This window comes from Terrapene carolina, unplaced genomic scaffold, assembly GCF_002925995.2.
Source record: "Terrapene carolina triunguis isolate 2854851 unplaced genomic scaffold, T_m_triunguis-2.0 Scaffold68, whole genome shotgun sequence".
In the NCBI taxonomy this organism is placed as follows: domain Eukaryota; kingdom Metazoa; phylum Chordata; order Testudines; family Emydidae; genus Terrapene; species Terrapene triunguis.
In genome coordinates, this window is record NW_020664419.1 from 66,478,299 (window position 1) to 66,502,012 (window position 23,714).

The 23,714-nt window shown below is 40.0% G+C and overlaps 1 protein-coding gene across 1 annotated transcript in view; it reads left to right on the forward strand.

Annotated features, from left to right (window-relative positions):
- The first annotated feature begins 950 nt into the window (after positions 1-950).
- Positions 951-23,714, forward strand: part of OTOGL (otogelin like) — a 143,951-nt gene continuing 121,187 nt past the window's right edge. The window contains exons 1-14 of the mRNA XM_026648946.1: positions 951-1,029; positions 2,137-2,176; positions 3,318-3,366; positions 4,391-4,457; positions 5,201-5,299; positions 6,628-6,782; positions 8,235-8,356; positions 9,979-10,184; positions 14,069-14,199; positions 15,250-15,356; positions 17,527-17,633; positions 20,510-20,635; positions 22,742-22,850; positions 23,117-23,163. Of these exons, the coding sequence (XP_026504731.1) occupies positions 951-1,029; positions 2,137-2,176; positions 3,318-3,366; positions 4,391-4,457; positions 5,201-5,299; positions 6,628-6,782; positions 8,235-8,356; positions 9,979-10,184; positions 14,069-14,199; positions 15,250-15,356; positions 17,527-17,633; positions 20,510-20,635; positions 22,742-22,850; positions 23,117-23,163 (1,444 nt within the window). The remainder of the gene's footprint in view (positions 1,030-2,136; positions 2,177-3,317; positions 3,367-4,390; positions 4,458-5,200; positions 5,300-6,627; positions 6,783-8,234; positions 8,357-9,978; positions 10,185-14,068; positions 14,200-15,249; positions 15,357-17,526; positions 17,634-20,509; positions 20,636-22,741; positions 22,851-23,116; positions 23,164-23,714) is intronic.

Genomic DNA, 23,714 nt, shown 5'->3' on the forward strand with positions numbered 1-23,714 from the left:
TATACAGATTTTTTTTTTTTAAATCTGCAATTAATTTGAAGGGAAGATTAGTGTAGTTCTGGGGGTAGGCTAGAAGAGGTAGTGTCTTTCCTTTGTTTACATTAGATTTTGATGAAGAATATAGTCAAGAGGATGGGAAAAAATTCCTAAAAACGTATGCCCCTGCACCAACAGTTTTTCCCTTTCTCTTATCTATGAGATTTTAAAACGCATTTTATTTAAAAAAAATTATAAACTTCTGGGCAGTTTTCTTTTGTGACACTATCAAAATGTTACAAGGGAAAAAACTTATTTGCTTCCACTAGGTAGTTAAAATCCAGGTAATTTATTTAATGGAAATGAATGTGTCTTATTTAAAATGTTTGTTGAATACTTTAATAAATTTGTCAATAAAACAACTTAGTGGTACGTTATACAAGAACATTATTGTAAGTTTGAACTTAAAAGTTTTTTTTTCATTTTAATAAAAGGTAGAAAGGGCAGCAGTTTTAATTAGCACAAGTTTCAAAACACACAAACGTGAAATGACAACTGTTGGACAAATCTTTCAAAGCATCATGACATGGCAAAATTTCTTTCCATGTCACTATCCATGAATGTTATAAAGGGTTGATTCAGTCCAAAAGAGCAATAAGCCTTGCAGGTCTAGTGTAAGTGTAACTAATACAGGCTCTGGTAAGGAGTTACCATGCATTACTAATGAGAGAAGCACAGCCAAAAAGTTGTATGCAACATTTCCAGAGCTCCAGAAGCTGAATGTGGCTAGGAAACTTGATGTTTCTTTTGAATTCTCTCCCCTCTTTTTTTTTTTTTTGCCCTGCCTTATTTAAATTTCTCGGATATCTAAATTTATAAAAGATTTATACATTCCAGAGACACATACTTCTAAGATGCCATAATAGTCAAGGCCACCAATTTGGATACATTTCAGACTAAGAAGCTACACTGAAATGAATATTGTGGGAAAACTCAATTTAATGATACCCTGGAGCATATTCTTGGTTCATTCTCTGCTGTTCTCTTTGCAAGGTAAGAACTTTTATGCTCAATTTTTACACTAAAAACCTTTTAGAAAGACTTCTCTTAACAATTTAGTAATACGGTTACTTATTTTTCTTTCATTGTAAAGCAAATATTTCCTACAGCCCATGGCTTAATTAAACAAACAAACAAACCGGTAATACAGACTTAATATATTTACATCACACACTTTTACTGCTTTTGAAACTAAAAACGACTTTGATTTTTTTTTAATTCAGACTTTAATGCTTGAATTTTATACAGAATGATTGGTAAAGAACAAAATTATTTTTCTTGGCTTTCTTGCTTCTCATTATTGTAAAATGTGTTATCAGATTGATGTAGGCTTAATTGTTATGAACAGGATATGGGTTTGCTCAAGATTTGGACTGCACCTGCAGTGTGTCTGAACATTTTTTATAACTCTAGAATAAATATTTGGCAAACTGATTATATAAACTCTCCCAGCTGTTGTCATCACACATGCTAATAATAGATACCATAGAGGGCTTAGAAAAATGATTCTGAGGATAACAGAGGTTTTTCAAGCATTGTAACTTTCACATAGCTTGAAAGTAAAAATATTCTTAAAATGAAAGTAAATCTGCATGAAATCTAGAGAGAGATTTAAACATTGGACTAAAGGTTTATAATTATTATGTTCAGAAAAGCATTACATTGAAGCCTGATCCTGAGAGGTTCTGAGCACCTTTCATATTTGATGAGCTTTAGTCTGATCCTGCAAGGGGCTGAGCATTCATCACTTCCACTGTCGATGATGGGAGTCAAGGGTGCTTAGCACTTTGTAGGATCGGGCCCATTGGAAATTGCAGGTTCTCAGCACTTCTCAGGATCAGATTCTGAAGACGAAAGACATCAATCACTCAGAAAATAAGTGTTTCTATCTTTGCTGGCAGGGAGTAACTTTGCTGGCAGGGAGATGGAAGGGTTGCATAAATGCTTTCTGGAAAACTTACTGTCATTAGCCCTCTTCTAAAGGACAAAACTCACTCTTGTTTCTTAATCCAAAGTCAGGTAAACATTTGTCTGCATGTGAAATGCGTTGAAGGAAATAGAGAAAAAAATGGTTTAATTCCATCACTTTTTATCCAACAGGATCCTATTGCGAGTTTTCTCTTTTGAGAAGAACACCAAGGTGAGTGTGCGTTCCTCATTTGCAGAGTTTTAAAAGCAAATACAAGTGAAATCAGTAAGGCTTGTCTGATATGATGAAAGTATAGGAAATACAATGTGGCCTTGTGTAGAACACCTCTGACTTTTAGTAACTTAGACATAAAGTATTTCTTCCGTTTAATAACTCTTCCCAAAGAGCTGGTGATTAAACGTGTGAATCCTTTTTTGAAAAACAAGTGCAGCTCTTTAGTAATCACAAAAAGATGGTGTTCCTCAGGGGCCCAAGTAAGTTCACAGGATGAGTTTCTTATATGACTATTCTCATATCTGATTAAAATGTACATTAATTAAATACCAGTAGATCATTTTAGTTTCAGGATAAAAATAATAAAATTCTAGTGACACACAGAAAGGAATTTCCCCACAAATAAAATGTGTTATACAATAAATATAGTCTCAGTGATGATAATTCATTTTCTCAGTCTGAAAAAAGCACTTGCAAGGAAAGTTGTATGTAATAGTTCAAACCAAAACAAAACTAGAGTATCTTCCTGATCCCATTGAAGTCAATGGAAACTTTGCCATTCAATAGAAGCAGGATTAGAACTCAGCTATGGACATCTAATGACTTCTAGTACATCTAGTGATCACACACTATATTGTACAAAATCTGGCCTGTTAAATAAAACAAAGTGTATTTTGTAGATTGAGGCCATTTATTTCTGAAATTAATTTAATTATTGCCTATTGTAATTTAGTTACCACTGGAAGGTAACCGTACACTTTTAACACCATGACCACTGCACATGCAAATAGCACTGGTGCCCCTCAACAACACGTGTACCATTCAGGCATCTAATGAAAGAACTTCACTATTTTGTGTCCCATATTATAAGCCCAATTTGCTTATCTCCCCTCCCCCATAAATACCAGGTACCTCCTTGAACAAGTAGCCTGTGTTCAAGAGCAGAGATCTGAGCACTCTTGAATTTTGTAAAACGAGACTATGAAAAGAAAAAAGTCACCTTTTTAAATGTTAACCCAAGAAAGACCTCTTTGATAACGTGCTGGAAATCAGAGAGAAACACCTCTCCCTAGGGAACCACTTATTCAGGTTGCTCAGGGACCTTTGATTATACAAGATCCTTTTTGTTTTCTTCCAGAAACCAGTTTAATGCAACTCGACAGAAAAGAGATCTCTTAGCAGCTGAGGTAGGTTATACCACAGAAAGACAGAGGGGCGAAAATCCCCCTCCTTTCTGCAATGGGGCTTTGCTGTTGTCACAATGAGGTCTTTGTAAAGGAGAATGGAAATGGTAATAACAAGACAGGGATGAGGAGGAGAAGCTTTTCCATACCTGCTTTCCTCAAACTTAAATCCACAGCCTCATTCATTCTTAGCAAAATGCTCCATGAATTACCCACCCTAACACACACCGTGGGGAGGAGGGTCTTTGTTAAATCTTTTGTGAGAGCAAACAGAAACTTGGGAGTGACTGTTTGGTGAAAAGCACAATAATGAAACCATAGCCAAACAATTTTGCAAATAGTGTTGTTATTGGGCAACGCTCCTGGGCTGTGCAGCAGGTTCCCAGGGCAGAGCCTGTGCCTCCGAAGACCATCCCCAGTTCCATTGCCTCATTGCTATTAAGATAACTCAGGGAGGTAGGAGGTCAGGGAGAAGACCTGACAATTATTCCATCTGGGATGAGTTTAAAGTCTGTCACTCTTCTAGGTACTAGGATTTTGTTGTGTGTCAGTGAGAGATGCAAACCCCTGTAAATTCCTGCCATTTGCCAGTCCTGGAGAAAGCAACTTGTTCACAGGAGTGTGGGGGTTAGCATTTGGGATGCTAGGAAGCCACATAACGTGCTGAGTGCCTGCTTGGGGCAGATGGATAGTCTTGTGCTAATATCTCAGTGAGCTATGCTCCTTGTCCTTCTTCTGATACCTCTGTTGCTGTGTTCCACCCCAGGGAGTGCTGCATTTTGGTGATGGAGAAAGTAATTCCTTACATTACTGTTAATGTAATTTTACCTAGTGTATAATTTTACCTAGTGTTTACAAAGTGCTTTGGGATTCTCTTGGATCAAAAGCTCTATATACACGCAAGATCATTTTATGTATTAAAGTAATTGTCCTATCCTAAAATTGCTTCAAAATCTCTAGAATTGAATTAGTCAGACCATTTATGAAGTATTAACACTCTGGTTTTGCTTTTTTGTTTCTCGGATAGACTGGAGCAGATTCTGCTGGGTCTCACCTTCATGGGGACCTTACTCAGGGTCAAAGTCCATCAGGAGGTCAGTACCATGTTAGTAATTCACTACCTGTTTGAAAGGATTTCAGTAAAATGCCATCTACCCATCAACTATCCCTTGTTACCAGAGATTGTGTAACTTTTGATAGTATTTACCTCCCATGCAAAACCCAGTGCTATCTAATTTTGTTATGGTAACTTGTACTTCTGACTTGCTAAATCACAGAAAATAGTTATTAAAAACAATCAGTTTCTAATGTACCTGTTAATGTGGCACCCAAGCACCTAATGAAACAAATCCTTCATTGCTTTACAGTTATTTCCACTCCCAGTTTTCTTGTGTGTCACTTTTGGGCCTTGTCAGGTTGAGTAGGTATGCTGAGTGGGATTGATAATAGCGGTTGTCCATGGAAAACCAACCTAAAGCCTCTTTTAGAAGATTCTAGGTGTCAATCAAACTCTTCAGTTTGTTGGGAGTGAATTGAGGGGTTTCACAGATGATACATTCCCATCGCTGTTATCTAGCATCCAGCATGCAAAAATGATCAAATGAGCTGAACAGTGACACTTTCTTAAGACAAGATGGAGTTTTTGCTTTCTTTCATATCAATGAATACAAATCATGGTGAATCATATAGTGTTGTTAGTTTTAAAAGTGTTTCTTTGTAAGTGAAATGGGGGAGCGAGACAGTATTCTCTGCCTGGTCTATATTTTCAAATGGTATTTGTCTTTATAAGTGTTTGAAAAATAACTTTAACGTGGAAGGCTGCTATGTTTTCTTTCAGTCTCTTGTCCTCAAGAATGCCTTAATGGAGCAGTTTGTACAGAGGCGGGTGTATGTGATTGTCAGATGTTTCAGGCTCATGGTAAAAGGTGCCAAATTGGTAAGTTTCAGTAATCGGCAATGGAATTGAGTTTCAGATTAGAGTGAGATTTAGGGGCGAGTTTGTTAAAATAATACCTGTTCAGAGCACTTTGCAATTGCCTTATAATCAAGCTGTAATTCTAAAAGGAGGCTGGGTGGCTCAAATGCTGTATTTCAGAGTGAGATATGGGAGTACAGAAGAGCATCAGATGTTCCTGAATTTTATTAATACTTGTAACAGTATCCCAGTGCATCATAATGTACCATATCTGCTTTTACTTACTTAGCAGTGTCACCAAAAATATCACTGCATTTCCACTTAAAGTGCCCTATTGCCCATTCTGCAGACAGGATGTTCAAATATTTTAATGGGACAAGTTTTGGCAGGTGTAATCTATTGGTAGTAGAATTGGGGTAGAAGTTGTTTGTCCCTATCGTGATTCCTCAGGCTCTGTAGAATATCTGCAACAGCAGCCATGGAGGGACTTTCTAAGGTCAGGCCTAGAACCTCAGCTGGTGTCAACCAATGTAGCTCCATTGAATTCAATGGAACTGCACTGACTTGTGTCAGCTGAGATGGTAGGCCAAAGCGGCTGTTGAAACTGAACCAAAATCTTAGCCTTGGTTCACCCTGAGCCCATACACCAAACACTGACCTAAACTTAAATGATATGATCATCCTCTCCTTTGTAAAGTTTTGTGGATAATGGATTTTTTTTGGTTCACTGGCAATTTCAACAAGTTGAAAACAAAACTAATTTTGTGTTAAACAAAATGTTTTATTTGAAACAAAACGTTTCATTTCAATTTCAATCATTTTCAGATATATTTAAATTTTAAAACCAAAATTAAAGGAAATTTCAAATAAAAATGTTTCAAAATGAAAAATCATAATGTTTAGTTTAAAAATGTCAAAATAAAAAGTTCTGATTTCTCCCCATCCCAGAATTTTAGTTACCCCTCCTCCCCCCCAAAAAAGGTGAAATCAACATGAATTCATGAAATGATTAATTGTCACCGAATCTGCCTTTTTTCACTAAAAAAAAAGTTTGGGTCCAAAAATTTTGCCCAGTTCTACTCATTGGTCCATTCCTAGTTATAATTTAAAGGTGAAATCCAGGCTCCATTGATGTCAATGGCAAAATTTCCATTGGCTTTATTGGTCCACAGTTCCCACCTAAGAGTTTTAAAACTTGTCTTAATTTCATTTCTTGAATGATCAGCACAGAAGATAGTTTTATTTATCTACTAGGCATGTAATATCTTACTTTTGTACATGTCTCTGACACTTGTGTAATTTTGTTGTTATTTTGCATTTTATAAACTCATCTTATTTATTCTCCCCAGTACCTAATGATGGCAAGGATCGAGATGGAATTTGCAAATCATGGGGACAGTATCACTTTGAAACATTTGATGGCATCTACTACTATTTCCCAGGAAATTGTTCCTACATTTTTGCAAAAGATTGCAGTGCTCCAGAACCTCAGTACACTGTATGGGTAAGTGTGTGAATATGGATTTTGAAATGAAATGCAAAAAATTTTTATAACATAACTCAACAGAGACAGTAAATAGATCAAAAGGTGGTTTATTTCCTTTTTAGATTTATAGAATGTGCTGATCAAAAACTCTGTAAGTACACATGCAATAACATCTACAAATCTCTGAAATATAAAGTAAACTGTATTATAAAATGATCTCTTTAGGCAAACATGGGGAACTTTTCTCCTGACTTCAAAGTAGTTGACTGTCTCCTTCATTAGCCCCAGACTGAATCATTTAATGTTAGTGATCAGTGCTCTGATGTCAAATGTTGAATAGCATCATTTGTTACATACAAATGAAGTTAAGACTTGTATTATTCCAAAGATAGTAACTCTGATAACTGTGATAAAGAAATTGGTTCCATGACAGATTTGTAAAACTGCAAGTGGTAGTTATAGAGACAAATATGAGTTGAGGAGGTTTTCTGAAATATAGAGATTCTACTTACATTAAATGTGGTTTGACCAGGACAGGTGGACTGGACTAGTTTTGGGCATAGATGACCACACAGGATTTCATATCAAAGAGGCTTCCAGATATCCCCGGTGTAAAGATTTGAAAAGAGAAATTGATTAGGAGAGAAGATGTTCATTGAGCTAAACTTTTGTGCTATAGAATATATTAGGGTTTTCTTGGGTCTGCATATCTGCTTTAGGTAGGACTACATGAAAAACTTTTGTTGGTACAGTAATGCCAGTTAGAGGGGTGATTATTATTTTTTGATGATATCTCTGTGCTGGCAAAAGCATTTTTTTGCTGATATAAGTTGTTGACACTGTCCTAACAGAACTCTCAAACCAAGCGGGACCAAGCAGAATCAATACTTGGATGGAACACCTCCAAATAAACCCCTACTTGCTGCAGGAAGGGACGCTGATGATTCAATAGATGCCAGTCTTTTTTTCTAGGTCAATATTGAGAGTGCCCATACGGTGCTGGGGCTATTGTGTTGCTGGCGGTCCCATCTTTCAGAGGACACATGCCTTTGGGCAGTAAAGGCCCACTTGCACTTTTCTGGGGTGTTCCCCTCAGTATCATTCCCAACCCCATAACTAGGTAATTATATTCTGCTTAAACTAAATTCTCTCTGCAGTTTCAATTGGATAAAATATTCCAGTTCTTTTTTCTGTCTTAAGCTGCTATGTAATGATGCCGGGTGCTGTTAAACAGTTACTGGGTTTCATAGCAGCGCGAGGCAAAGTGGTCTTCTAACCATGTATATCCCTGTATTAGTGATCCCTTGTATTGTTTAAATATTTATTTCTAAAGTTCTTTGGGATCCTTCAGTGAGAGGTGTGTAGATATGTAAAATATTATATGTGTAAATTTATTAAGAGTTGTATGTAAATATTGAGCAGAAAACCACATTTGTTGTTAGTGCACGTGTGTGTTTTTCTCCTCTCAAGGTTCATAACAGCCCCCAGTGTGATGGTTCGGTGTATTCTTGTCTGCGGTCAATCAGCTTATTTTTTTCAAGCCAGGATGAAATAGTTGTTGTGGGACATGAAGTAAGAAAAGAAGGAATCAGGTAAATGAACTGACTGTTTTTGGAACATCTTACCACAGAAATGAAGTATTGGAATTGTGGGAAGGCACTCGAGTAATTTAGCCTGCATCCTCACTGCAAATTGGGCTGGTTACCAGCCCGAGTGAAAGTGGAGCCTATACTCTAATCTACACCCACAGCCGCGCCAGCTAGCCTGGGCTGAAAGTACCACTAAACTCAGGGAGAGGTTTTTGTGTGTGGATGGGATAGGGACTAGGGGCAATATCAGGTAAGAGCTTGGCATAACCCTGCAGTGAAGACATACCCTCAGATGTCATATGGTAAGACACAGAGGTTATAATTATTACTGGTAAGTCAAATTCAGATTTGATGAAAGGAACTTAACTCTATTGAAACGTTGAGCGAGTTGTTCACTCACACCTGTCTGAGTTAGCCTATTAATTTTGCTATTTTCAGTGGTGGGCCTCTACAAGGCATCTGATTTCTGATTTTTCACGTCTGTCCCTTGACTGAAAGTTTTTCTACATTGGGAAAATGCATGGTGTTATAATATGTTAATTATTGGACTGTCTTTTTTAAAATGGTGTTAGCTAGTCTTGGTTAACCCTTGGTCAACCCTGATATTATTTAAAATATGACAGTCAGTCATTGTCCATGCTGAGTGCATTGCCCCATTGTAGAGAAGTCCAAATTGAGTTCATCAGGGTCCTTAAGTTCCTTCTGTCTTACCATTTTGAGGCCCAAAATAGTGTTTGAGATACAGCAAACCCTGAACTCTATCAGGTTTACCCATCTTTGTTTCAAATATAAGGGTCGATGAGTAGATCTGGTGTTCTCACGTCTGAGTTGTTACACCTGGTAGCTACAAGGTTATTGCCATTAGTCCCAGAAGCAGCAACCTTTGAAGACAGAGATTCTGCAATACTAGAATCTGGTGGAAATCCAAACATAGCTGTCCCCACTAACTGGACAGAGCTACAGGCATATTAGAGGATATACTGTACATGGCTAATAATGTTTTCTGTGCTATTTAATCTTTGATTAAGCAAGGGTCTTATTCTACACACATTCTATGTACAGAACAGTTATTGACTTCAAAGGGAGTTGTCTGTATTGAAAACTTGAAGGATATGGCTCTATGTTATTACCCTGTCAGTTACTGATATTTTTAAAAGTTTTTGGGCACATCTACCTGTTGCTGCTTCTGTTTACAAATGAATTAAAAGTGCACTTAGACTCTAAAAAGGAACTGTATAAATGACTTCATGGGTCCCATGCTTAATGTCTCTGTCAATTACTCCATGTCAAAACTATTTAGTTTACAAGTAAAAAGATGTCTTTCCTAACACAGCAGTGCTGCAAACGCACCATGGGATTTGAAAGTCAACGTGGGTTCTTTCTGGTTTATGCATCAATACTGTATTGATTGTGTATGTGCCAGAAAATAATCCATTTCACTGAATTGATTGCGCAAAGTAACAGGAGTGACAGATATTGAAAACGTATTTTTGACAGAAAAGTAAACAGACTTTGAGGACACACGGGGAAGAGATCTAATGAGTTGGAAGGTGACATTTTATGTAATCTTTTTCTAGTTCTAGTCTCACTTGTCGTGTTTAAAATGGGTTGTTCTATTTTTCCAGATTGACATTGCCTCAGACAATTGGAAATGTTTTCATTGAGAGGCTGGCCGACTATATTCTGGTGAAAACTACCTTTGGTTTTTCTCTTGCTTGGGACGGAAGCTCTGGTATTTATATTAAACTGACAGAAGAACATAAAGGGAAACCTTGTGGCCTGTGTGGAAATTATAATGGCAATAAATCTGATGATCTGATAATACAAAATAGTAAGTGAAGAGACCAGAAATGCACCTTTCCTTTGTTATAAAAAAAACCAAAAAACAACAACCAGATTCTGTGGTCCTGATGTCTTGTAAATATGAGGATGTGCTCTAAAAGGTTGTGACTATTATCCGTTTAAATTTATTTTCAGGCAATTTGAGTAGACTATATAGGGTCTGGTCCACTTTCCCCAGTCATAAATTTTAAGGAGTAGGGCTAGTTCAACAAAACCTTTAAGTGTATGCTTAAGTCCTTTCCTGTTCAGCAAAACACTTAAGCACATGCTTAATTTAATTGATAAACAAACTTTTAATGACCAAAATAGTATTGTTTTTGTGAAAGCAATGTGATGTAAAAAACAAACAAACCCAAATTAATATTTGGAAAGGGCAATAGTTCAGCATGAGGCTCTACATAGTTATTTTAAATATGTTGCTATTTTATTGGTTGGTGAAATACAGAAAATTGAAAAACCTTGTTGAGGAAGTTTATTTTTTTCCCATTGCTACACTTTTATTAACATACTTTGTTGTGGTGGCAGATGGTATATTTTCAGAAGATGAATAATCAAGTGGCATCACTGTAGTCCATCTGAGAGACTACGAGCTTGTGTTGTTGATTTCAGCAAGGGTGCCAGAGCAGGAGAAAGTTAAAACAGCTTTTCTCTTCAACTGAATAGTGTTCTCTCTAGGCAACACTTTATATTGGCCATTGTCTACTGTAGATAATATTTTATGCACACCCAAGTGAAAAGTGTTCTGTGCTGCCTTTGTTTTAGAGCAGACACCAGCTCGCAGCTGGTGAAACAAGAGGAGGAAGGTTGGGAACACAAGAGGAGCAAACAATCCCTGATATAAGTAAAAATAATAATGGTATTTAACCACTACAACAAACTACAGGGAGAGTTTAGTTTCTCGCATTGGCTATTTTTAAAAATTACACGTTTTATCTCAATATTACCCTGGCTTTTCTCCCTCTTTCTACATCGCTCTTGGGCGATAGCCAGGTGCTATTTATTGTACCAGGAGAGTGAGAAGCAGTTTATGTGTGTGCACATAGCCTTGATTTTCTGCCCAATAGAAACTGGTTGTATCCTCTCCACAGTGCATGTATCAGCCTCCAGTTATTCAGTGACATGGTACTATTTGTTCTGTTCCAGACATTTGATGTCTGTATACCAAAGCATAGTACATTATCTGGCCAGTTAAAACTAATGGTTTTTTTAAAAAAATCATTGATTCACACAGAGTTAAAAATATAGTTTCAGTGTCTCTTTAGTTTACTGTTTATCATAAAACACTTTCAAGAGGTGGTCTGCTTTCTGTCTCCACTTTCAGCATTACACAGTACTAATGGCACTATAATCTGGCAACTGTAATGGCAGAATTCCTGTCTTTTAGAAGTCAGAGAGATATGGATCACAATAAAAATTAAACATGAACTGAGTTTATAACACTGCACCCTGACACCATGTGTGCAAAAGAGAAGCAATCTGTTGTGATATTTTTCACAAGAATAAGATGTGATGGGTTCATAATACTTATAAATTGCAACTCTCTCTCTACATCTAAATGTTTCCAACTCTCATCAGTCCTTTATGGTATTTCCATACAGGGCCGGCTCCAGGGTTTTGGCCGCCCCAAGCAGCCAAAAAAAAAAAAAAAGTCGCGATCGCGATCTGTGGCGGCACTTCGGCGGGAGGTCCTTCGCTCCGAGTGGGAGTGAGGGACCGTCTGCTAAATTGCCGCCAAATAGCTGGACCTGCCACCCCTCTCCGGAGTGGCCGCCCCAAGCACCTGCTTGCCAAACTGGTGCCTGGAGCCGGCCCTGTTTCCATACACCAGCAGTGTAAGATGAACTGTTCTTTGTAGTCTGCAGACTGATTACTCTCATTGGCCCCAGCTACACTACAGCTCGAACCAAATCTGGGGATCTGTTGTCCATATGACTGTCTTCCAGTTTGGCAGTGCAGTTCAGAATTGTAGGATCTCTGAAAGTGGGTTAAAGTCTTGGACACAGTTGCAATGAGGTCCCCGACTCGGTTATGGCTGTAGTGTTGCTGGGGCATTAGACATACCTCACAATCTACCAAAGTAGTAGTAGAAAGTACATTTAAGAATTCAACATTTCTAATGATGGTAAAATAAACTGCGAAATACAGTGGGACAAGTGGAAAAATGGGACAATGCTACAATCCTAAAACTGTTCAAGATACAAAAATGAATCCAGATGGGGATTCCCCCAAACAAAAAAGTGAGCGAAATTAAAAGGCATGCTACAGATTCTGAATACTTAAAAAATAGTAGTTGAATCTTATTCTATTTTTGTTTTTCTTAATGGCCACTTTACACACCATCTCTTTGTTGTTGTTGTTTTCTTTATATGACACCTTACTCATTTTGCTAGATCTGCCCAGAGGAGGACAATTCTATTTAACAGCAACTTTTGAGGTTTCAAAATTTGATTTTGTTCATCACTGGAACAAAAGCAAAATCTTTCGAATGTTGAATATAAAACAAAATTTGTCAGAATGTCTTTATTTGGAATATAACCCTGGGTTGTTTGATTCAGGAAGGTTTTCCAGGTACAGGGCTTGTGGGGGAGGTGGAAGGGGGAGAGGAGGGAAAGAGATTGAGACTCAGAGATTGGATCTCTTTTGACCAGAGAGCTAGAAACTGATTCTATAGCCTGAGTGAGAGGGCACTGTCCTGGCATGTAGGAGACCTACGTTTATGTCCCTGCTTTGCCTGAATCAGATTCTCCCCCTCCCAGGCTATAGACTGTGAGAGTGTCTCTCTCTCTCTCTCTCTGATTGGAAGTGACCAGAGAGCCTCAGTGATCCAAGAAACCTTGGTGATGAAAACTTTGTCAAAATCAATATGTCTCCACAAAACATTTCTGCTTTGATAAAACAGCATATTTTGACACAATTTCATTTTGTCAAAAATGTTCTGACCAGCTCTAAATTTTGACTTAGAAGATATTGGATTGGATTCCCTGTGTCCCGAGCTGATTTAATCTGGAGGCAATGTATGCAGGCTTTGATAAAGGGATTTGTAGATGCATCTCATTTTAGTATCCCTGGCTTCTGACCTATTGATTGGTATTGGTATCAACTGCTGCTGTGTCCCACAAGATAGAGGAAATGCACCTGTTTCACTCTTTTTGCACATTTAAGAGCATGAAGTAAATGTGGTACTTAGTGCTTAGAGCAGGACAATGGGAATCAGAAAACCTTGGGTCTCTTCCCTCTGACATTGACTTGTTGCTTGGCCTTGAGCATCTGTTTCCTTATCTGTGGAATGCTGTTCTATTATATACTGGTTCTTATGTCTCCCTCTTCACCATAGTCTCTGGTACCTTCCAGCAGTGCGTTAAGCGATGTGACTAGCATCGGTCACATGTGGTTTGTTCTTTCTCTCATCTTCTCTCCAAGGGGGAGTGTGTAGTGCAGTGTTTTGTTTTGGTAGGATTTTTCTTTTGAGGGGACGGGTGGGGGACAGGAGAGATTATTATACCCACTTTCCCCAAAATATATATAGAGGTCCTTAAATAAAATGTATTAAAGAAGTACCAAAAACAAACAAATACTCATAGTAAGAAATCTGCCTTTGACTCCTTATGAAGTTACCACAACTATATTTCCTGAAAAACTAGACATTTCCTGTTAATTCATTTTAGAATTTAAATATGGTATAAAAGGTTAACTGAAATTTAAAATAATTTTGTAAAGATCCCAAACTACTAACTGAATATATCTTATAGTAAGTACATTTAAATTGTTTGGAAAATAATTCTAATATTTCATTCGAGGGGTTCCTCGGCTTTTGTGTTGACAGAAAAACCTTTGTTCTTGTGGAAAATGATTCTGTTCGATGTTTTTCTGAAGTAGGTGAATATACAGAAGACATTGCTGTATTTGCAAACAGTTGGTCTATACAAACCCCAGATGATGCAATTTGTGTGACTACTGCCTCAGATTTTTCTAGTCCATGTTCGACTGACACAGAGTCCTCCGAGGTAAGTTGGTCAATGTACATTTTCATATTAGATGCATTATAGTGATTCACCTTCTCTAGCCTGTTTTATGTATTTCCATTAACAATAATTTTATAATAAAGTGCCCAGCCCTTCCCAAATCAAAGCACTTATGGCTCTGCATAGACCTAAAATTCAACACACGTGAAAAAATCATAAATGATTGATTTAAAATTAGATAAAATATTTTAAAAGGCAAATGCTGTGTCACCCGGTTAATAAATCATATTTTCTAACCAGTTATATAGGTGCATAAGAAATGAAATATAGTCATCTGCATGTTCTTTATTGATAATACATGAGACTCTTTAGAGTCCTAAAGGACTTTCACACAAAGTGCCTGATACTGATCTCACACTGGTGAAGATCAGGATTAACTCTGCTGTTGTCAATGGAACTATACCAGTGTTAGAGAACGTGAGGGGGAACAGCATAAATAAGATCAGAATCAGGAAAACTATAGTGAGTATATCAAGCTTGTAGAGAAGAGATTGGTCCAAGGCAAAACACTGGCTCTAAACACTGAAACATTGGGAATGAGAAGATTTAGATCAGGCCTGTCATTAATGTAGGGACTTTTCCTAAGAACTTTTGAAGAACTGTATATGATGAAATTAAAATAACAAGGGATTGTTGGCCTACTTACAGTTATTTACTGCCACATTGGACTGTGGGTTTAATTCCCAGCCCTGATGCCTTACCCCTTCATTATCTGAGGAGTTTAAAATACTGCAGAGGAAATATGCTCAGCTCCTGGGTGGAAGAGGATGCTTTTTGTCACTTTGGCCAGTTTAGCTGTAGCATTGAGGGCCTATAGAAGAAATTCAATCCAGTCAAAACTGGTCTGGGAAGAATAGTGACTGTGATATACCGGGCGAATGAGTGGAGATAGGAGAAAATGGGGGAATCGTTTTGTTTTAAAAGGAATGTAATAGACACCCAACAGGGGAAACAAAAGTAAAAAGAATAATATTTATATCATGAAGTATATGATAGCTGTTATTTAACTGATTTTTTTTAAAAAATGCACAGGCTATATTCTTCAAATGCCAAATACTCCTACAGTTTCCTTTTCTCAGCTGTCATGAAAACGTAGACCCTTATTCATATATTTCTAGCTGCATGAATGACCTTTGCAGGTAAGAAGGATGGTGTTCTTTAAACATTTATTTTCATTCTTTGAAATATTAAACTATAGCCAGACTGGTTTTAGATAGTGGAGTTTTTCAGTACAATTTTATTTTAGTAATTTCCTCTCCACATTTCCCCCAATCTCACCTCCCAGTGTTTCTCTGTTTGATCCCAATAGTCGCTATAATCTTAATAAACAGTGAGTCAAATTCAAACCTGGCATAAAATGTTGCTACTCTCATAGACAACAATGAGTACTGCATCCTCTAATGCTAGGGATAAATTCAATCCATTATTTCTCCCTTAATTTCAGAGGTGGTTTTTTTTTTAGTCTTGTTTGCTAATACCAACTGCATTTCCAACAGTGCTGGTTTCTGTTAGACCTTGTGAGATCATTTGAATTAGAAGTGATTATCCCCTCATGTGTACTGAAATTGAATAATTGACCAAGCAATATACCTCCGCTTTTTCAGTAAAAATGATATCACTAACAAATAATCTTAATGACATCACTATCCATGTTATTTATTTATATCTTTTACTACTTTATTTACTTTCTGCTTTCCTATTTATTTATTTAAGTGGGTACAGAAGGCAATCAGTGCAATGAATTGAAGAAACTCTTGCTTCCATTATACTTCAATATGAGACAAATGACTGGTTTTTGATTTTCTCTTTTGCTTCACAATGGAGATAGCAAGATACAGATTTACTAGCGTCATAGAGTTTAAAACCGGAAGGGACCACTCCATCATCTAATCTGACCTCCTATAGACCACTGGCCACCAAAACACCTGCATACTAAACCCAACAACCGAAATTAGACTGAAGTAGACATAGGAGACTAGATGATTATGTGTTACACACAGACAATAGGAAGTAGCAAGGTGCACCAGTGCCTGGGGCCCCCTGCAATGGCAGAGAAATGATTAGGTGAGAGAGACCTTGGGTCTAAAAATGTTTTCACTGAAGCCAGTGGAAAAACTCCCATTGACTTCAGTGGTAGCAGAAGCCAGGCAGGATCTGAATCTTATTTGTAATGCCTATTTACATTTCAGTGACTTATTGCACCTTCTCTTTTGCAATGGAGAAAAATGGAAAGCAAACTTTCAGGATGGCATTGAGTTAATAAGGCAATATGCAGGAGGCTTTGTGTTTTTTGTTTTTGGTTTTTTTTTATCATTCACACCTGTGATGTGAATGGTGTGAATATTCAAAACTTTGAGTGAAGTTTGTGTCCCAGGATCTCATTAATTTAGGCTTATGTTGCTTATAAAAGAGAACTCTCGTCTTGTGGCTTAGTGTCAGGTTAAGAAGTTCCTTCTGGCGCCGTAGTTTATATGCCAAGTCACTGGTTCTATTAAGACTCATTTAATTGGATTAGATGAGGCAAGCTGGAGAGAGACCGATCACTGTGGAGTTTTGAAATGGTGACTTTGTAACAGGTATGTTGAAAGCACCAAAACACACACAATGCGATATAGTCTTAAAACAACTAATTTTGGAAACTTGATCTTGTGCTGAAAGACAAATAAACCCTTAGACTATATATTATAACCTTTCCTATCTCAGAGATGTCTTGTTATGACTAGTCTATTTTGGTACAAAGTCCTTCACAGTGAACATCCGTTAACTTCTCACTTTAAAAAAAGTGACTCCTGTCCATGGAATACCTGAGCACAACCCAAATATTAATGAATGTATCCTTTGAGCAACCTGATGAGGGAGGGAATATTATCCCCATTTTGCAGACAGGGAAGGGAGGTATAAAGAGTGACTTTGACCAAGGCCACACAAGAAGTCTGTGACAAAGCCAGCAGTAAGACCCAGATTTCCAGACTTGCAGGCCATTGCCTTTAGCACAAGACCACCCTTCCTCTCACAAATTGTTTCTATTAATGAGCATTGCTAATCTTTTGTAATAAATGTTACTCATTCTTTGTTGTAACATTAAAATAAAGCAAACATCGTTTGTCGGGTCAAATGGTAAAAAATGCAAAACCATAATCAGTATCCCTAGTTTCTTTTTTAAGTAATGCTATTTAAAGTCTCAAAAACTGTAACCCCTTTTAACTGTGCAAGGCCAACTCTGTGGAGAGTTCTGTAATGTCACATAGCAGATATTTATGAGTATTAAATTTAGGATTTAGTGATGACAGGATTATTTTACCGCTTCAGAGTGGATGATGATGAAACTTACTGCCGAGCAGTGACAGAGTATGCTAGAGCATGCTCACATGCAGGCTACCCCGTACGGGACTGGAGGGAGGATTTTCTTGCCTGCTGTAAGTATCAACTTTTTAATATTTAAAATGTTTTATTAATTTTTCCAAATACACCAAAATAGCAGATTCAACATAATACATAAAGTAAGCAAAAAGGATTAGGATTAAAGGAGGGGAGGGAAAGAGATTGATCTATCTTCAGGGTCAACCTTAATCAGGGACCTCTAACAAGTTCAAATTACTTGGAATTTTTCGGAATGCCAGTCGTTCATTAGCTGCGAGGTCAGCCTTATTGAGCCAGGCATCGATGTTTGGTAGGGATAGATTGTTCCATTTTTGCAGGATTGATTACTTTAGTGACCAAAGCTGCATATTGGAGCCATGCCACTAGGTAACCTCCACGTACAGTAACTCCTCACTTAACGTCCTCCTGCTTAAAGTTGTTTCGAAGTTACATCGCTGCTCCATTAGGGAACATACTCGTTTAAAGTTGTGCAATGATCCCTTATAAGGTCGTTTGGCTCACTTTACAAGGGAGCATTGCACAAGTTCCTCTTCTCCGCCTCCTCCCACTCCCTTCTTCCCTCCCTCCCAGCGCTTCCCCCGCCGCCAAACAGCTGTTTGGCAGCGCTTAGGACTTTCTGGGCGGGAGGGAGGGAGCGAGCGGTCAGGGCCACCCGGAACGCAGGGGCTTTAGGGGCTGCAGGGCCCTGGCCTAAGGGGGCCCCTGGCCTGCAGCTCTAACACCCCTTTCAGAATGCGGCCCTGCGTGCATGGGCCAGAGGACTCAGGAAGAGCAGGGGCAGCTGTGCAGCCAGTGGCCAGAGAGAAGTAGCACTTTCTCCTTCAAAGCCAGCCGGAGAGAAGCAGCGCTTTTGAAGGGGAAAGCGCCAGTTCTCTCCGGCCACTGGCTGCGCGGTTGCCCCTGCTCCTCCTGAGTCCTCCAGCCCGTGCTCGCATTCCGAAAGGGGCTTTAGAGCTGCAGCCCAGGGCCCCGGGACCCCCTTAGCCCAGGGCCCCGGGGCCCCCTTAGCCCAGGACCCTGCAGCCCCTAAAGCCCCTGCGTTCTGTGTGGCCCTGCCTGCCGGGGGGGGGACTCCCAGAATCATGGCTCCCAGAATCGCGGCCATGGGGGCGGTGCTGTGCTGCACAGAGCCTCCTGCACACCCCCTGCACCAAACAGGAGCTGCCCCAGGTAAGTGCTCTGCACCTTGTGCCTGCCCCAGCCCTGAGCCTCCTCCCACGCCCCCCACCCTGAGCGCCCTTCCGCACCCTAACTCCCTTCCAGACCCTGCACCCCCAGCTCTGAGCCCCAGGGGTAAGCCGGGGCACCTCCCCACCACAGTACAGTACATAATGCCTTTTGTCTGCCCCCCCCCCCCCAAAATTTCCTTGGAACCTAACCCCCAGCATTTACATTAAATCTAATGGGAAAATTGGATTCATTTAACTGGCTCTGTCCCCCAGCCTGGAACAGTACCTGGCCTGACCGTCCTGGGGAGGAAAGGGGGCTGGGATGGGATGGGCCGGGCTGGCTTAATGGAGGAACCCTAGCTGCTGCTGTCTGCTGTGGTGACCTGCGGCCACTCTGGCGCCGGCTGCTGCAGCGATGTGGTGGCTCTGGTGCCTCCCTGCTGGGGCTGCTGCTGCTACCGAGGGGACGCCACATGCCGGCTCCTGTTCCTCCTCACCACCATTCCCATATCCCCTTCTATTCCCCATCGCACCCCACTTCCCTTCCCCACTGCCCCCAGCCCCATCCCTTTCTCTTCCCCTGCCCTACTCCCCCCTTCCCCACTGTCTCTTCTCCCCATCCCCCTCTCCTCAGCCCTGCCCTTCCCCCCCTTGCCCTGCCCCCGGTAGGCACTCAGTCTTGTACAGGAAACAGATGGGCACTAGGACCCAGAAGGGCAACATCCAGCTGCCAAGGTAGCAACCTGGAGCAGCTGCTCGGTTCTGCTCCCCATCCTGGCCCAGCCAGCTGCCCGGCTTGCTCCGCTTGGCCTACCTTTGGGGGAGGCACAGTTTGGGATGGGCAGAGCCCCCACCCCCCATAGGCCAAGCAGAGCAAGCCCTGCAGGGCAGCTCGGTATTTGTTGAAATCGGGAGAGGGGGAGTGGCACATGACCTCATGTGTCCCCCCACACCTTACCTCTGTTTGGGGGGGGGCAATGCCCCTCCTGCACCCCTTCAAACTACCGCCATGGTCTGTGTGTGGACCACTATATTTGGAAATGTGACTTTTGGTGAATAAGCTGTAGTTTCAGGTCTATAGTTGCTTTTTTAATGTTAGGTACAATTGTATTCCATTGAGTTGGAGATAGTAATAATTGGATACAAAACTAAAGCATATTTAAGATTTTTTAAAATGTTGTATTCTAACATATGCAGTGTTGCTGTGGCCATGATGGTCCCAGGATATTAGAGAGACAAGGTGGGTGAGGTAATATCTTTTACTAGACCAACTTCTGTTGGTCAGAGAGACAAACTTTCAAGCTACACAGAGCTCTGCTTCAGGTCTGGGAAATGTACTCAGAGTATAACAGCTAAATACAAGGTGGAACAGATTGTTTAGCATAAGTAGTTAACACATATTTCAGGGGGCCATTTAAGGTGAAGTGGCCCCATTAACATCTCTCCAGTCATGGGGAAAATAGAATAGAGACACTGGATTTATGGTTTATTACAGCATTCTATAAGCCCCCACTTAATTCCCCTCCCCCCATCATTCCCCTCCCCCTTATGACTGGAGAGGTGTTAATGGGCTTTTAAAAGTAGATTTATGTAACAACAATTAACTATACCAGAAACATTGCACAACTATTTATTTGGTAAGATGTGTTGTGTTTCAAAAAAACAAATTACTGATGAAGGTTTTCTAACTTATAAAGGAAGCATAATGCACTAATGTCCAGTGTAATTTGTACATGTTTTAGCTGAAAAGTGTGAAGACAGTTTTGTCCATCGGGATTGCATTAGTTGTTGCCCCCCAACCTGCACATTTGAAAAGGATTGTCTTGGCAGCAACCTCCATTGCTTAGATGGCTGTTACTGTCCAGATGGTAAGTATCTAATATTGTCACAGGACATATTAACATTAAACTAATGCCTGACAACACAACTATAGTGTCATAGACTGTATGCTTAAAATTAAAAATCAGAAAAAATGTATATTTTACATACGTAAGCTTCTATTTTAGTTTTTCATATATATCCATGCTTTCTTTCCTCCTGCTAATGTTTTATGCATTGGTTGTATTATTATATTCTTCTAAAAGATCATTCAAAATACAGTGCAACTGTGAATCAGACCATATCAGTTAAAACTTGGGTGAGCTATACAAATAAAAAAGTTGCATGAGTTTTAACGAGCGTATCTGAATTTTTCCTAATTGTTTTGAGTTTTTTAAATAGTGCAGATATTTTATGCTGTGTTCAGGAAGATTACCTTCCTTAAAGCTAGACTCAACAAAAGACAAGATGTTGGACTGCAGGGAACAGCCCTGCAATGGACTGTGTGACCACCAGTCTTTTCCATTTCAAATTTGTATGGTTCTATGGGATCATTGCGGGTATTGTACATGGCATGCACATTCAGGGTGAAATTCAAGCTGCTTCAAAAGACCTGCTCAAAGACCTCCACCACAAATCCCCCCAATAAGCCCCTTTAAACTAGTAAGTGGTGCACCTTGAGTGGACACCTTGCTTTGGGGTGAATTTCATTCAGTGCTTAATTTGTAATGAAAGAGGGGCTCAAGCAATTAGGTGCCGGGTCTCAAACAATTTTTTTACATTCCTTACTGATGCAGCAAGCCCTGAGGTGCCAGAGCTTTGAACTGCCACGCCTAGAAGTGCCAGGACACAAATTAAACACTGATTTCACCCTTTCGCTGAATTGAACTTTTATGCTGCAGAGTGAACAGTGGAGCACAAGGATGGCCCAGCAGTTGAGGCACTGGTCTGGGATGTGGGAGATTCAGGTCAATTCCCTCCTGTACCATGGACATCCCGTGTGACCTTGGGCGAGTCACTTAGGGCAGGTCTATACTACAGGGTTAAGTTGACCTAAGTTACGCAACTCCAGCTACATGAATAATGTAGCTGGAGTCGACATAGCTTAGGTTGACTTATTGCAGTGTCTATACCATGCTGGGTCGATGGGAGAAACTCTCCCATTGACTTACCTTATGCTTCTCGTTCTGGTGGAGTACTGGAGTCGCCGGGATAGTGATCGGTGGCCGATTTAGCGGGTCTTCACTAGGTGACCCACTAGGTGACCCAGCATCGATCCACAGTAAGTGTAGACATGCCAATGCTTCCAGGAACAGCATGGTCCCGCCACCTTCTTGACACTGTCCCCACTGGTGTGCTGTGCATGTGAGGTCACACCATGTAGAGCAGTGGTTCTCCAGCTTTTTCTTTCTGAGCCCCTCCCCCTACCCCTACATACTATAAAAACTCCACGGCCTACCTGTGCCACAACAACTGTTTTTCTGCATATCCAGTAGATTAAAAGACTAGGGGTAGCAAGCAGGGAAATTGCCCAGGGCGGCCTGGTGAAGTTAAGTTGCTTGGGCTTGGGCTTCAGACCCAGGCAGCAGGGCTTGGGCTTCAGCTTTCTGCCCTGGGCCCCAATGAGTCTAATGCTGGCCCTGCTCTCTGGTTTATTTTGACGGACCCCTTGAAATCTGCTCGCGGCACCCTAGCAGGCCCCGAACTTCTGGTTGAGAACCACTGATGTAGAGGACACCATTTTAAAGGGTGAGCCACCCTGCCCCCACTGGTGCAACCGTGCATGAATGGTCATGGTGGAGTGGGGTGGGGTAAGGGTGGGGATGGTGTGGCACACTCTTCAAAATGGCACCCTGCATCCATGATTTCAGATAAAATCATGCCTGGTTTTGTCTCAGTACTGGACAGGGAACAAACCATTTAGAATCTGGACTGTCTGGCTTAAAACTGGATGAATGGCCTGCTTTGCCTCAGTTCCCCATCTGTACAATGGGGGTCATGGAGAGGAGACGGACACTGCTGGGATAAAACCACCCACTGAAATATTATGAAAATGGTGTCCCTATGACCAAGTGAACATACAGAGTGAACGATAGAGCCCTAATATTCCTATCATGTTTTCAGTCTTTTTTTTTTTTTCTTTTAAATGAAAATAGGTCTCGTTATGGACAATGGAACTTGTATCTCTGTGTCAAATTGTCCTTGTATTTATCATGGGAAAGCCTTCTCTGCCGGCTCAAAAATTGAACAAGAATGCAGTCAGTGGTATGTAACCTCTAATCCACTCTTTCCTTTTTCATGTATCTGTTTGCCTATATTTAATTCACTGTAGGATGTTTACTAAGTTACATTACATTTTTCAAGGCTATTCTATATCTGTATCTACAATCCGTGTTCTGTATCTAACTAGAATACAGAGAAAATGTATCCTAAATGAAGTATAAATTTGTGACATGTCTGAAGACTTACAAAATCAATTTTTTCTAAAAACCTGAACAAAAAGCATGTTCTGTGTTTTGTGCTTTATTTAGTACTTGTACTGGTGGCATTTGGAACTGCACTGAACACGACTGTCCAGGTAACTGCATTTTAATTATTCCTATCACCAGTACAGGGATCACCAGCGATCTGGGGGCTCATAGTGGATCACAAGCTAAATATGAGTCAACAGTGTAACACTGTTGCAAAAAAAGCAAACAGCATTCTGGGTTGTATTAGCAGGAGTGTTGTAATCAAGACATGAGAAGTAATTCTTCCACTTTACTCCGCACTGACTAGGCCTCAACTGGAGTACTGTGTCCAGTTTGGGATGCCACATTTCAGGAAAGATGTGCACAAATTGGAGAAAGTGCAGAGAAGAGCAACAAAAATGATTAAAGGTCAAGAAAACATGACCTATGAGGGAAGATTAAAAATTGGGTTTCTTTAGTCTGGAGAACTTAACAGTTTTCAAGTACATAAAAGGTTATTACAAGGAGGAGTGAGAAAAATTGTTCTCCTTAACCTCTGAGGATAGAACAAGAAGCAATGGGCTTAAATTGCAGCAAGGGCAGTTTAGGTTGGAAATTAGAAAAACTTCCCAACTGTCAGGGTGGTTAAGCACTGGAATAAGTTGCTTAGGGAGGTTGT